The sequence below is a fragment of the Oncorhynchus masou genome, chromosome 24, assembly GCF_036934945.1.
Source record: "Oncorhynchus masou masou isolate Uvic2021 chromosome 24, UVic_Omas_1.1, whole genome shotgun sequence".
NCBI lineage: Eukaryota > Metazoa > Chordata > Actinopteri > Salmoniformes > Salmonidae > Oncorhynchus > Oncorhynchus masou.
The window spans coordinates 87,527,855-87,543,708 of NC_088235.1; the positions used below are offsets into that span (position 1 = coordinate 87,527,855).

A 15,854-nucleotide genomic window follows, 5' to 3' on the forward strand; every position below is an offset into this window, starting at 1 on the left:
GAGTCTTGACTCTTGCCCTGTGTCCTCTTAGTGGTTTTGCATCTCTCTAGCAAGGGTTATGCAGGAAACTATGCCAGAGGCAACCATTTCAGCTCACCAGCGATGACATTCAGACAAGCCCCCAGCTGCCCTCACCTGTCTACCCAGGCCCTCCATTATTAATGCAGTGGCTGCTGCTTTTAACACACTCAAACCTGCTGCTGTGAGGCTGCTCAGCGGGCGCCAGACAGCCACTGTTCTGTATGACAGAACCCATGGAAACCTGGCTCTCTGACGGCCATATACTGTTTAAGCAGGGGGAACCGGCCATGGAATAGAGGGGAACCAGCCGTGGCATAATTCAAATCAAATCAAAGTTTATTGGTCGCTTACACAGATTTGTAGATGTTATCAACAGGTGCAGTGAAATGCTTGTGTTTCTAGCTCTAACGGTGCAGTAATAATCAATATGCGCATAATCCAATATACAAGTAAAGAAATTAAGAAATATCAGAATGAGCAATGTCAGCAATGAGCAATGCTGGAACATGGAATAGTATCAAACGCATGGAGACCATTCCCCTGATTCTGCTCCATTCATTACCACAAGTCCGTGCTCCCCAATTAAAGTGCCACCAACCTCCTGTGTACTCAGTGTATATACTGGTGTCTGTAGACAGTATATGAACAGAAAAGGTGTGTAGAGCAGTAGTCATCCTTGTGAACACTTATCTTGAGACACATATTTTAGCCTCTGTGCAAATATGAAAAGGGATATGCGGGTTATCTCTATATGGCGTTCATGTAGGCCATCAGAACTTGAGATATAATCAGCCTAATTGGAGAGCACCACAGAGTGATACAGTTACAGTACACTACATGCTGCCAGCAGTGTGTCAGTCAACTTGCTAGCTATAGGTATGATGCTTGTGGCAGGACTCAGACTCAAATACCATCAACTGATACAGCATAGAGTCATTATATTCTGTAGCTTGCTTCAGTCTGTGGCCTCACGTTCACACGACTTAGAAGGATGATGTGCAGCTCTCTCTCTCCCTCTCTCCACCCCCGTGCCCGCCCAGACTGAAAAGATTTCTGGAAGGCACTGACCCACTCCAACATGAAGTCACCCGGCTCAGTCTGCTATCTGAGGTAATTATTGGGACAAAACTACTTGGAATAGTCTACTGCAGTGGGGAAGTTCAGGAGAGCAGAGGAGAACGTATGCTTTTTCCAGTGCAACTTTTAACAAGTGTTGAAACTCCAGTCTGGAACTTTCATCTCCTGCTCCAACCAGCCGTCTCTTGTCAAAGCAGGATGCTTCTTTACAATGCAAATGAGTACAGAATAAGTGGCCACACACCATAAATTAGTCAAATACTTGTTGTAGTGCTGACACCTCTATAATAAGTGTATTGAATACCAGGTCTGTAGTTCATTGGCAAACCTCATCAGTATACTTTTATCTCTTGTGTTTCTTTTTCACCACTTAGCCAACGTTTAGTTGATTTAGACTAAAGGCTGTGTAAAGCACACTGGACTTAAAAAGATCTCTTTGAGTTTGTTACCCACTGCCCATATTTGAATGTAAACTGTCAATGTTTGACTGTTTAGAAATATCCTGTGTTTTCATTTCCTTTGCATTTCCGATCAATTTCAAACACCAAAACGTCATACTGTTATCAATGAGCTGGCCTGAATAAATGTCAGTGTTGTCTATGAAACAAGAACTTCTCCTTCCCTACCAAGCAGAGGTACCGTCATATAGAACAACGGTTCAGATCAGTTAGAAATGATGTCTAAGGCGCACATACAGACTTTTCTGAGATCTTGTCAAGATCTACCACTCACTGGACTGTTCAGTTAAATTCATTATAAGTTGGTAGTCACGGCATGTGCTTTATCGTCCCCTGACCTGTGCTCAGAAAACATTCTATAAATTAACCTCTTATCATTTATCTATCGTGTGCCTCTTTCAACTCAAGCTTCTCATTGTGTAACTATAGGGATATACAATATTTCAAACAGTTCTACACACTACCTTCAATAGCAGGCGAAGCATATTAGTGAAAACTACTGAGTCAATTTGCATATGATCTGTTTGTAAAGTGAAGCGTATACTTGTAATTAGGAATAGCTGTAGCTGAATGAGAGGATGAACTATATTGTCAAGTGGTAGAGAGTTATAGAGCCTTATTGATGTCACCTTGATGAGTTCTTTGTTTATTTTATGTTTAGTAGGCTCTTTTGCTTTGGACAAAATTGCCAATAAAGACTGTTGGAATACAGTTTAGGAGAACAGAACAGAGAAACTTTGACAAAGAACAGCTGTTTAGAATGAACTGACAAAAGGAGAGTCTTTCTCGTTGTAACTTAAGCCTAGATGTCTGTCTCCCTCAGTATTGGCTCGCTCTGTTGTCTCTGCCATCCCACACAGGCCACTGCTGAAACAGCCAGCCTATTGTAACTTTTATCCTACAAAAATGAAATAACACAAAACCTTCCATTTTCTCTTCTTGCTCATCTATTTTCTCATGTAAGCTCTTAATGGTGATTACCATGCTCTGGTGAGTTTGCTTGTGTGTCCTCTTTCACTGTAGTACAAGTGCTGTCAGTGAACTCAGTCTCAGGCTGTTAGCTACTATTGATTTTCCTCAAATGAATGCATATAATACAGTGCGGGCTTGTAGATAAAGAGGAAGGGGAGGGACATTGTTATCAAGTGGATCTCAACATTAAGAAACAGCCAGTGTGCCAGTGCCAAGACCCTGTCACTTAGAAACCATTGGCAGTAACTAGAGACCACAGTAACATCCCCATTCACCTTCCCTCAAGACTCCCATCAGGGGATTTGAACAAAGGCCCCCCGACAACAATCTTGGCTCCTTGGGCCCCCTCCTCCATACACCTAGTGACTGTTTATTATACCGTTGCCAAAGCAAAACCTATGATCAGTCTTCTGTATTCCCATCTTCAATACTATTTGACACATTATTTTAGCAGATGCTTCTTCCGTAACATGACATGAATAATAGAATATCAAATTTAATTGAATTGAATTGAGACAGTATGCAGCTTATCCTTTCACACACAGATGTCATTGTCTAAAAACAATTGTTTAAAAATGTTTCTTATCAAAACGTTGGATCTTAATTCAATGATGTTTACATTTATCTGTCATGCCCTGGCTATAGAGAGGCTTTTATTCTCTATTTTGGTTAGGCCAGGGTGTGACTAAGGTGGGCATTATAAATCAAATCAAATCAAATTTTAATTCTATATTCTATGTTTCTATGTTCATTTTCTATGTTTTGGATTACTTTGTTGTTTGGCCGGGTGTGGTTCTCAATCAGAGGCAGCTGTCTATCGTTGTCTCTGATTGAGAACCATACTTTGGTAGCCTTTTTCCACCTGGGTTTTGTGGGTAGTTGTTTTCTGTTTTTGTGTCTGCACCAGACAGAACTGTTTCAGTTGTGCTCTTTGTTGTTTTGCTATTCAGTGATCAGTTCAACTAATAAAAGATGAACACGTACCACGCTGCACCTTGGTCCTCACCTTCTTCCACCAACAGCCGTTACATTATCAGTGCTTTTCAGTTTTGATATGTTAATGCTAAATTATGATTCTGAGCTGCAAATATGAGGTTGCCCTCAATGAGCTGTCAGATTATGCTGTTGGTTGACTAGTAGAGACATATTCAGGCAGAATAAGAGTTTAAGATTTGTCACATTTAGCGTTCAGAAATTCACTGGGGGCTTGTCAAAGTACAATAGCATTTTCACCTATCTTTGCCCCATACTCTCAGCTCTCAGAAAAGTGAGAGAGGGGAAGAGGGGAGAGAATGAATGAAAGTATGGATTGGGGAAGAGAGAGGCAGACTGCATTCATGACGTGCTCATTAATGTACTGTAGGTTGTATGGACTGAGGCAGATCTCAAGGCTTGCTTGTTAAATCCACCCATGAATGGCCATTCCTCACATCAAAATAAATCCATTCAGAGAGCAGTCTAGTCTCCGATAGTACAGTTAAGTTGTAAAGGTGAAATTCCTCTCTCATTGTGTGTTGATTGTTGTCTAATCAGCAATACCCATTACATACAAGAAAATGATCTATCGATGCTATTACCATATGGTCTTGCCTTCACTCAGCTGGTTGAAGGTTGTCCTTGGGGTTTAAAGCCTTTTTGTGGCTTTCGAATCCACTCAGAGAACCACATACATTACAGTGTTTAGAGATCCTGTTCAATCCCTGCACCTCTTATCTGAGGCACCAGGACATGAAGGCATATATATATGTTCCATGTGTATTACATAAACTACAATAGCTACAGGTGTAGATGTACCCACTTTAGATATATACCCATTACAATAGCTGAGAATATTGCATTTTGGTTGGAATTGTGGGATTATGTTCATTCAATTTTGTCAGACAGCAGTTGATGTCTATCTGGTAAAGCAGCACAGCATACATTATGTCCATAGATGTCTGTGTTGTGGCTTGTATTTCCTTTATCTTTTATTCAAGTCAGCAACATCTTGGACCTAAATGTTTGCTCAGCATGTTTAACATTTAAAGCCCGTATGTGGTAAATGGAAATTCAACCAGTGTAATGGACCACAATTGGCATGCCCTTAGACTCCTGGATTGATGAAGGGGATTTTAACAGCCGCCAATGATATATTGCCTTCAAACACATGCCCTCACAGTGGCACCCATCTCTGGGAGTGTGCTCATATTGATCCACAGAGTTAGCCCAGAGTATGAAAACAAAATGTTACTTTGTCTCAGTTTTTTCATTTGTTACCACCATTTTGGCTGTGCCGCTATAGTCAATGCTCTTCACCTGTGGGTATTGATCTGTTGATAATGAAATGCATATTAAGTGACAATTATTGAGCCAAAGAGCTTTGATGATAATTATTATCACCATATGGAGTGGGCTTTGATCTCCCCTGCCAAGACTCTAGCACTACTGAAATGGTTTCTTTATGTGCTCTTTCTCAATGGATTCCTTCCTAATAGACCATAGTGTAATATTTGCCAATTTTCTTTATCATTACACATTTTAATATTGCCCATTGTTGGCATCCCCCCAAAATATCATTGTTCCTAATAGGAAAATGGTTTCAGTTTACATATCCTCATGAATTTCACAAGTTGATAATTGAATGTAAGATTAGAAACGGCAAGCTCTCCCATTGGTATCGCTGTTCTAACACATATCTAACACAGCCATTCCTTTTTTACAAGAAAGTAGTGACTGAACTTTATCTATGTGTATTTGAAATTGGGTGGCAATCAGATAAAACCTTGGTATTTTGTAAACCCTCAAGGTTCTATGGATTAATCAACCTGTCCTTTGACAAATTACAATATAGAATTGTAGATGATGTTGTTTCAAAGATACTTTGATCGTCAACAAATCATTTACTTTTGTTTGGATTAGTGTGGGACAGTCCCATAGACTGGCACAAAGCTGTATTAGCGGTTTTATCCTTTCCATTGTGCTTGCGGGTGAAAATCCATCACATATAGGAGGTTGAAATGCACCCTGTGTCTCACATGGGGGAAAACATGTTGGTTGTATTACTGACTGCTACAAACATTAAATCCTTTAATAAATTCCCCATCTCTTTGCTTCTAAGAAGGGAAAATATTCTCAGAGTTTAAACATGATGAACATATAGCGCACAAGTAAATGTTTTCTTTTTATATATATATATATATATATATATATATATGAAAGTGAAATCTGATACCTTCACAACACAATAGAGTAACTTTGCTGCTTATACCTGTAAAACAGGTGGGTCCAGTATACAGCAACGAGGAGGAAGTGATGTCAATCAACAGCAGAACAGGTTAGATTAGTACAGGTGAGCCAGGAAGCAACCTATGCTAATGTCTGTACATAAGAAAGCCTTTCTAGTGTTACAGCTTAGTCGGGAGGACGGCAGTTACATGGGAGCCTATTAGATAACCTATTTCCCTGTCCCTGGACTCACACAAACAGGGAATGAACAATGGGAGACACACATGGATATTCTAGCGACCCAGCCCTGCAAGGTAAATAATTATATTGCCACACTGTTTGTGCCACGATTCTGATCGATCCACTGAATGCAGCGCCTCGTCTGTGTACTGCTTTCCCTGAATAGGAGAAGTTTTCTGGAGCAACAGCCACTCCTCTATTTCCTGGATCTGTTAGACCGCCAGACGCATGCAATGCTCTATGTTTGTTACTGGTGGCTGGCTCTCTGAAGAGAGAGGAGCTACTTTTTGTGTTTAATAACATTCATATGAGGAAGGTAGGAGGTTTGAAAAAGACGAGCGCTAGCGTTATTCTGTCTCTCCTCTTGCTTGCACTCTCTGCTGGAGGAGAGAAGCAACCCACAAGCTGGCTGTAGGATCAAAAAAACAGGTGCTTCTGCTGGCTGGCTGGCTGGCTGCAACAAGGGATATGGTTTGCTACTCCATTATACATTTTAACTGACAATTTCACAACCAACACCCAGTCATTTGAGAAAATTCAATTATATAGTGGTTAAGCTCAATTTTACAGTCCATTATTTATTTACCTGGTATTTACTTGGAATTACATGGTGAATTGTCAACTACTCAATAATAACTTAATAATTACTCTGTTCTGTTGCTTCTTTAGGATTGAATAAAACAAGCAATATTACACACTATTTGGTACCAGCGAGTTACTATTGTACTACATTCTTTGTAAGTATGAGAAAGTACCCATTGGTACCACATATTCAATCCTGGATTTAACCATGCAAATGCAAATACCAGGCAAACAGGTGAAACAGGACCATGAAATAAAGTATAAACCATTTTAGTAACAGTAAGACCTGTCTGAATTTGGCTTCACCTCTCTCTTGCTGTTCTTATCTGTTACACTCTGTGTTCGTACACTTGCTTTGTGTTGCTAGCTGAGCTTCTCTTTCTTTCACTACATATACTCTTATATTGGAGATGTCCTGAGTGGTTCAAGATGCTTGACTCATAGTTTTATTTACAGAAAACATTACATTCTGTATTCCTGTCAATGGGCCAACTTGTATATGAAGGACCCACTGTTTTCAAAGTGGGTCTTGAATATTTTCCATTATTTTTCTAATGTGTTTTAATTATATGAATGCATAATAAAGCTTCCCTGGAATTGTGTGGATTTGTAGTCTATTTTAAGACTCTTCTTTTGATAGAGGCTCCTGTCTTGTTCTAATTTCGTCCTGTGGTGGTGCCTGTACAGTAAGCTGTTCTTTCTTCAGCCCACCGTTGGCATTCCAACCAGGTAGCACATTCATTCAAATGGCTTAATCTCCTAGGTGGACAGTCAGTGGTGAGGCTGAGGGGAGAAGAGTGGAGAGCACATTTCACTGGGTTTCTTTTTAGGACCCAGGTCACATTGTCTACACTTGTTAGATTGAAAAAACACATTGTGCTGTCTTCTCCTCGCCCACTGGGGTCAAAGGTGGATACTTGAGTAGTTTCTGAATGCAAATTTACTCTCCTCTATCATAACTAAACCACTTATAATAATTCACATGAAGGCACGGAGCTGGGAGCTAAATGTCAGTTTAGGTTGTACGTGTGGTGTGTTTGCTTGTGAGATGCAGGTCGCGTTTTAGGGTCACATTACAATGAGAGTATAACGTTATTGTACTCCCCTGGCAGAATGTTCCATTTTGTAGTCTGGTTGTTGGCTATGGTATTGTGTTTGCATAATATCAATGAGATAGTGCTCAATAATACATTTCAGACACTCTGCCACTCTGCATTAGAAAGAGCACTGGGTCAGAAGTTTAGTCTTACCTTTGGCATGAATTTTTCTCAACTTTCCAGAGAGATCATACATTATCTGGTGTTCACCTTTTCTTTTGAAATGTGATCAGATGTGTCTTTTCAGTAACAATGGAGCAGGGAGGCCAGCTACGCTACAGCCTGGTATCTTAGCTGGCTTGGGAAAGCTCTTTGTTATCTGCCCAGCAGAGAGAACGCTCTTTATTATCATCAGACATTGATAAGGACAGGCCTCATCGCGCGTCCGCTAGCTTACAAAGGCAAACTGATACCTCTGAGCTACGTGCCACTTTGGTACCTGCATTTGGTCTTGTCATACACTACTGACAGAAAGTTTTAAATTTAATTTCCTGCAATTCTACACATTTTGCTATGGGAGAGAGAGAACATTCTGCATTTTTTACTGTTTTACAGCTAATTTCCAGGGATTCTGCACATTTTGCCATGACTTATAAAATGTTAATATGATATCTGAGTGAGAGTGACAAACAAAATCAATTGGGCCCCCAGCAGGTCAGGGCCCCTCGGCACTTCGTACCAATCTAAAAATGTTGACATGGTATAATTGAGTGACTATCAGTCACTGACATAACAAGAGGAAAACTCTTGATGCACATTCAAATTTGTTTTCTACTATTCTAAACTCAACAGTAAGTTGAGACCCAGACTGAATTTTATTTTGGGGGTGTCCTCCTAGCGGCCAGGGGCCTTAGGTGACCGCGTACAGTGCATTCGGAAAGTATTCAGACCCCTTGACTTTTTCAAAATTTTGTTACGTTACAGCCTTATTCTAAAATTGATCAAAAAACTATTTTCAGCAATCTACATACAACAGCCCATAATGACGAAGTGAAATATTCAGACCCTTTGCTATTGACTCAAAACTGAGCTCAGGTGCATCTTGTTTCCGTTTCTACAACTTGTTTGGAGTCCACCCACGGTAAATTAAATTGATTGGACATGATTTGGAAAGGCACACACGTGTGTACAGTGCATGTCAGCCCAAAAACTAAGCCATGAGGCCAAATGAATTGTCCGTAGAGCTCTGAGACAGGATTGTGTCGAGGCACAGATCTAGGGAAGGGTACCAAAACATTTCTGCAACACTGAAGGTCACCAAGAACACAGTGGCCTCCATCATTCTTAAATGGAAGAAGTTTAGAACCACCAAGACTCTTCCTAGAGCTTGCGGACCAGCCAAACTGAGCAATCGGGGAAGAAGGGCCTTGGTTAGGGAGCTGACCAAGAACCTGATGGTCACTCTGACAGAGCTCCAGAGTTCCTCTGTTGGGATGGCAGAACCTTCCAGAAGGACAACCATCTCTGCAGCACTCCACCAATCTGTCCTTTATGGTAGTGGCCAGACAGAACCCACTCCTCAGTAAAAGGCACATGACAGCCCACTTGGAGTTTTCCAAAAGGCACCTAAAGACTCTCAGACCATGAGAAACAAGATTCTCCGGTCTCATGAAACCAAGATTGAACTCTTTGGCTTGAAAGCCAAGTGTCACGTCTTTAGGAAACCTGGCACTATCCCTCCGGTGAAGCATGGCTGTGGCAGCATCATGCTGTGGGGATTATTTTCAATGGCAGGGACTGGGAGACTAGTAAGGATCGAGGGTAAGATGAACGGAGCAAAGTACAGAGTGGTTCTTGATGAAAACCTGCTCCAGAATGCTCAGGACCTCAGACTGGGGGCGAAGGTTCACCTTCCAACAGGACAACGACCCTAAGCACACAGCCAAGACAACGTAGGAGTGGTTTCGGGACAAGTCTCTGAATGTCACTCTGTCATTGTGGGGCATTGTTTGTAGATTGATGAGGAAAAAATACAATATAATCAATTTTAGAATAAGGCTGTAACATAACAAAATGTGGAAAAAGTCAAGTGGTCTGAATACTTTCCGAATGCACTGTATGACGCTTATGCCCAGGGTCGGCCTTGCCCGCATGAATCCACTCTTTGAAGGAGGAAAACATCCAGAGGTTATCATTTATTTGTCAAGTTTTTGTAGTGGAGCCTGAACCAGGAATAGAAATGCTGCTTGGAAACGTGGAATGGCACGCAAATGGATATTTGAACAGAGTGTGTATGTTAGGCCCTGTCATTTCCTTCTCGGTCCATAAAATAAGTGCTAAGCCTCTTTTAGTCCATGTCTTCTTTGTCCCCCTTTGCGGCGAGTATTTAAATATGTCAATTTAAACAGATACAGCTGTACAGGATGTGTTTAATGTGTTTAATCTCACAAGTCCTTCCAACGGGCCTAGTTACTCAAATTTAGAGCATGCTCACATTGAAGCCTAATCTGACTCATCTGTACACACTAACCCCTGGGAAGGCATGCAAACTGTTTTCATGCTCAATGAGAGTGGTCATTGGCTGACTATGGATGTGTGGATGTACTGTAGCTCCAAGATCAAAACAAAGACACATTCTGATGTCATGTGTTCACTCAAACGCGAAAGACTGATCTGGCCCTTTCAATTTGTCAGCTAAAGAAAGGTCAACAGAAGAGTATTTTATTGAGAAGTCAGTACATTTTCCTTTGCCTTCTCTCTACTCCACAGAGCGAATGGATTTAAGGGTAGCAATTTTCTCTCTCTAACAAAGTGGTGTTCATCTGCTTTAGGGCTGGATTTAATCTGTATTGCAGAAGTATCGTGGAGGATCGGCATTAAAATGTAAAGATAATTTCTGATTGAGGTGTGTTACAAACCAAATAACTAGCCTGCTAATATTGTGGCACTCACTAATCTAGGGGTTTTAGGCCTAGTTAACTGGTATGTAATCTGAATGAATGTGTGCATTTACAGTATGTGAGAAATCAGAGTTTGAGAACCGTGTTGGATGTAAATGTGCCCAGGGAGACAGCAACTTATCAAGTTTAGGGTCATCTGCGTCAACCAGGCTCAACACCTAGACAAGGCTGCTGCTGCCCCCTAGGGGAATGAAGTGTGGAAGTGTATTCTGGATAGTGTGTTTGTCTATGTCCTAACACTAACCTTGTCCCCATATCTTAACAGCCAACATATGCATTCACTTTACCATGAATGCAGTTGGATCTTCTGCGATACTTCTACGATATAGATTGAATTCAGCCCTTAGTTTATTTAATTTACAAATACTCACTGGCCTGGCATGTCCCAGTTAACCCAGTGTCTATAAACATGACAGTGGCTCTCAGTCAAACCATTGGAACAGTCACATGCATCACCGATGCACCGCTTAAATGTCACGGCAGACTACCAAGTCTTTTCAAACACAGCAGCCACTTATCTAAGACCTTACTTCTCAGCGCAGTCAAGATATAGAACACAGGATTGACCGCTGACGTAGACAGATGTCTGCTTCTTTATTCATGCATTTTCTCTGTGTAATTTCTGTCCGTTGTTAATGTGCTGTAGCTACCACTCGCTGGTTTGTCCTGGGTTTCCTGCAGTACAGTTCATGAACTCCTCAGGCAGATTTATTGGTGTGTCGATAGAGTCAGCGCTGCCTGCTATGACATGGCTGATCGCCGCTGAACACGTGGAGGGAGACAGCCAGCCCCCATCCAGAGCTGGGGTCAGGGGGTCAGGGATTTTGGCTTAACTGGCACTCAGTCACTCACACATCAGGATTGCTGCTAGAGGAGGAACAGGCTTAATGTTTGTCCATGGAAATGCATTTTATGTACAGTACAAAAGCATACAGGCTCCTGTCATCATGTTTATACTGTACCATTCATTCATAACTAACTGTTGTAGCAGAGTAACTATAGAAAGAATAACATTTCCACAAAAAGTGTGTAGGTTTACATTTTCTTGTTGAAATGCACTGCATGCTTTATAAGAGGGGTCCTCATCCTCCATAAGGAATGCAGATTGTTGTGTCAGAATACACTTAGGTAGAGATGAGAGGGATTTGTCCTGTTCTTTTTTACTGATGACTGAATTTGACATGGTAATGTAGATATTACTTTACTTGTTCTCCCTATTAACAAACCATGATGAATTACCTATAAGTCCCTATGTAGTAACTGTCGCGTTCTGACTTTAGTTCCTTTATGAATTTGTGTTAGTTTGGTCAGGGCGTGAGTTGGGGTGGGTAGTCTTATGTTCTTTTTTTCTATATTGTATTTCTGTGTGTGGCCTGGTATGGTTCTCAATCAGAGGCAGCTGTCGATCGTTGTCTCTGATTGAGAATCATACTTAGGTAGCCTGTTTTCCCCATTTTGGTTGTGGGTGATTATTTTCTGTGTCTGTGTTTTCCACACGGAACTGTTTCGTTTTCATTTTGTGTACTTTTCAGTTTTAATTAAAAATATGATGAACACTTACAACGCTGCGTATTGGTCCGATCCTTCCTACTCCTCCTCAGAAGAGGAGGATGAAAATCGTGACAGAATCACCCACCACAACCGGACCAGGCAGGTCACTGGAGACCTGAGCCAACTCCCCGTGCTTACCGTGGAGAAAGGTGGACCGGGCAGGCACCGTGTTATGCCGTGAGGCGCACAGTGTCCCCAGTGCGAAGGCATAGCCCGGTGCACTACATCGCAGGTCCTCGTATCGGCCAGGCTAGAGTGGGCATCGAGCCAGGAGCTATGAAGCCGGCTCAGCGCATCTGGTCTCCAGTGCGTCTTCTCGGGCCGGGTTATATGGCACCAGCCCTACGCACGGTGTCCCCGGTTCGCCAGCACAGCCCACTGTTCCACCCCGCCGCACTTGCCGGGCTATGGGGAGTATCCAGCCAGGACAGGTTGTGCAGGCTCAGTGCTCGAGACCTCCAGTGCGCCTCCACGGTCCGGTCCATCCGGTACCTCCTCCACGGTCCGGTCCATCCGGTGCCTCCTCCACGCACCAGGCCTCCGGTGACAGCCCCATGCACCAGACTGTCTCTCCGTCTCCTCCCTCCAGGTGCTCCCTCCTGTCCAGCGCTTCCAGAGTCTCCCTCCTGTCCAGCGCTTCCAGAGTCTCCCTCCTGTCCAGCGTTGCCAGAGCCGCTCGTCTGTCCTGAGCTGCCAGAGCCACCCGTCTGTCAGGAGCTGCCAGAGCCGTCCGTCTGTCAGGAGCTGCCAGAGCCGCCCGTCAGTCAGGAGCTGCCAGAGCCGCCCGTCAGTCAGGAGCTGCCAGAGCCGCCCGTCAGTCAGGAGCTGCCAGAGCCACTCGTCAGTCAGGAGCTGCCAGAGCCGCCCTTCACTCCAGCGCTACCGGAGTTGCCCTTCACTACGGCGCTGCCGGAGTCTCCCATCTATTCGGGGCCCGCTGCAAGGGTCCCCAGTCCGAGGTCGGCGGTGAGGGTCGCCGGCTCCAAAGGCTCCACTTAAGTGGGCCAAGACTATGGTGGAATGGGGTCCACGTCCCGCGTCAGAGCCGCCACCACACCTTTGAGGGGGAAATGTCACGTTCTGACCTTAGTTCCTTTATGTCTTTGTGTTAGTTTGGTCAGGGCGTGAGTTGGGGTGGATAGTCTGTTATTTTTTTCTATGTTGTATTTCTGTGTGTGGCCTGGTATGGTTCTCAATCAGAGGCAGCGGTCAATCGTTGTCTCTGATTGAGAATCATACTTAGGTAGCCTGTTTTCCCCATTTTGGTTGTGGGTGATTATTTTCTGTGTCTGTGTTTTCCACACGGAACTGTTTCGTTTTCATTTTGTGTGGTGTTCAGTTTTAATTAAAAATACTTACCACGCTGCGTATTGGTCCGATCCTTCCTACTTTTCCTCATTAGAGGAGGACGAAAATTGTGACAGTAACTCAGGGCATGTCAGTTCATCAAGTTTAGTTACCTCGGTTCTCCTCTGTCACTTACTGTGTATGTGATACAGGGTTGGTTGGTTAATTACAAATAATTAATAACTGCAAACATAAGTTGAGACAAAGCACAATTTTTTCATGTTACGAGACTGACGAGACTCAAATGAGAGCTTCACTGAAACAAGATACAGCTCCCAAAGAAAGATCAAGAACAGGGCCTATCTGATTTAGTCAGCTACATTGATTAAAAGGCCCAACAGTGAACAACATTGATTATCACTTGAGCACAGATATTTTCCTAATGACAGCGTTCCCTTAACACTTGGCGCACAACGACTTTGAGATTTTAATGATGCAAACAAGTCCCATGCTCGGGCTCATTAATTAAGCAGACACTACAAGATGTTGACTAATTGATTACCTCCTATGATCAAATTACAATAGTTGAAAGCAACAGTTCTAAATATGTAGAAACCCCCGACCCCATCCCCTCCTCTTCTGCTACAGTGTTTATTAACCCCATTCTCCCTCATTCTGTGGAGAAAGCCTAGTAAGGCCCCTTACAAAACAATGATGCATTTCAGCAAAATGACAAAGGGTTATGTGCCTTTTATCGTTTGAGGTAAAAACATGCCAATATGGATGTTTATCAGCCCATGCCTACATACAGAGTAGGACACAATCCACTGGTTTTAACCCAGCCATACACATGGTTCAGTAGGGCCCAGGTGGCTCTGCTGCTCCTTCTCAGGTCTCTTAAGTACTGGGTGATCTAATGGGACTGGAAGCACCACTAAGGCTTAGGCATGGGCCCATGAGTCTCAAGCATCTTGCACTTTAACTCCCAAATTTCGGGCAGGCGACCCATATCTCTTTTAGGCCTATTTAGATCAAGTTAGAGATTTTGTCGTGATCTGCAGGACCCTCATTGTCTAAAGAAGCGACCATCCCTTGCCTAGTGAATTTAATGGGGAAGGAATGAACACGAGTTGGAACATGTCTGACGTGGAGTGTACAGTATGTGTACAGTATGTGTTGGATCTTTATGTGTGCTTTGTCACTGATCACCCCCTGTATAGAGCAGAGCTCCAGTCAGAGCCTGATTCTGAAGAGGTTTTCTCTCTCTCTCTATTTAATTACCTCCCCTGTCTGCTGTTACCACCACCTCCATAATTACATATGAATTTGGAATCCGGGCCTAGTGTTATGAACCGCGGATACTGGCTGTGACATTCCAAACTCCTATTATTAAGAGATCTAACATGGCTACAGGTGATTATAGTTATTAATTATCATCTGTTGGCAAATAGGTCAAGAGAAAACATTTATTCTCATGTATTTCCTTTCAAACATTTAGCAGATTTTTTTCCACAATGAGCCATAGTAATAAAAAATGGCCAATGTTTGGGTAGGTTAGTGCCTTTGCCCTCTGTGAGTAGTTCTGTATCAACAAGGGATGAAACAACAAAAAAGCAATGCGTTATTGACACTTCACCTGCTATTCAGAGAGAGAAAGTTAAAGTATGTTTGTGTGCATTTCTGAGTAATGCAACACAGTGCAGTCAAGTGTGTGCTCCTCCACTGGCCAACTGATACTAAGAGCTGATATGAATCATTTAGTGCTGATGGATGTTCTTCTTCATTTGAAGCAGGAAAGATTCTGCTTGACTGAACAATACCTTCACACCCAAACCCTGAGACGTCTCATGAAGACTGAATAGAAAAATACCATGTGTAGAGTGTAGATGAATACTTTAGAGTCAGGGTGTGCTAACAGGAAACAGAGCAGTGATTTAAATGCAGAGGCGAAAGCCGTACAGTCAGGGGTGGACTGACCGTCTGGCATTTGCCCGAAATGCCAGATGGGCTGGTACATTTTTAGCATAGTGGGCCTGTCTAACTTGTTTTTTTTTGTACACAATTATCATTATCTGGCTAATAGTGAGGGCCTCAAGGAAAAAATGGGCCAGTGTGGGGGCCTCGAGGGGGGAAAAACGGCATCAGTAGATGAAGGAGACTATTTGAGAAATATTTCTCATTTACTTTTAAATCAGCCTATTTAATGGGAACCTGGGTAATTTCACTCAATTTCCTCTCAGCGTCTGCCCAATGTCCTACTGTAACACATTTTCCCCCATCACACTTGAAGAACATGAGGACATTTTGTTTTAAAAATTAATTATGGTTTAAATATTTTTTCCACATTAAATGCATTATGAAATAATGGCTTTTAAATTATTTTAGAGTTTCCACCAGCCAACACCTGCCTTTTCCCTGACACTGGGTTGAATGCTGTAACAACACAGAATAAAACAATTAATAAG

At 42.6% G+C, this 15,854-nt stretch overlaps 1 protein-coding gene across 3 annotated transcripts in view; it reads left to right on the forward strand.

The window, feature by feature from the left end:
* The first annotated feature begins 5,863 nt into the window (after window positions 1–5,863).
* Window positions 5,864–15,854, forward strand: part of LOC135512919 (inactive N-acetylated-alpha-linked acidic dipeptidase-like protein 2) — a 270,364-nt gene continuing 260,373 nt past the window's right edge. For all 3 annotated transcript variants that reach the window (XM_064935436.1, XM_064935437.1, XM_064935438.1), the window contains exon 1: window positions 5,864–6,046. In XM_064935436.1, coding sequence (XP_064791508.1) covers window positions 6,004–6,046 — 43 coding nt within the window. In that variant the 5' untranslated portion in view covers window positions 5,864–6,003. The remainder of the gene's footprint in view (window positions 6,047–15,854) is intronic.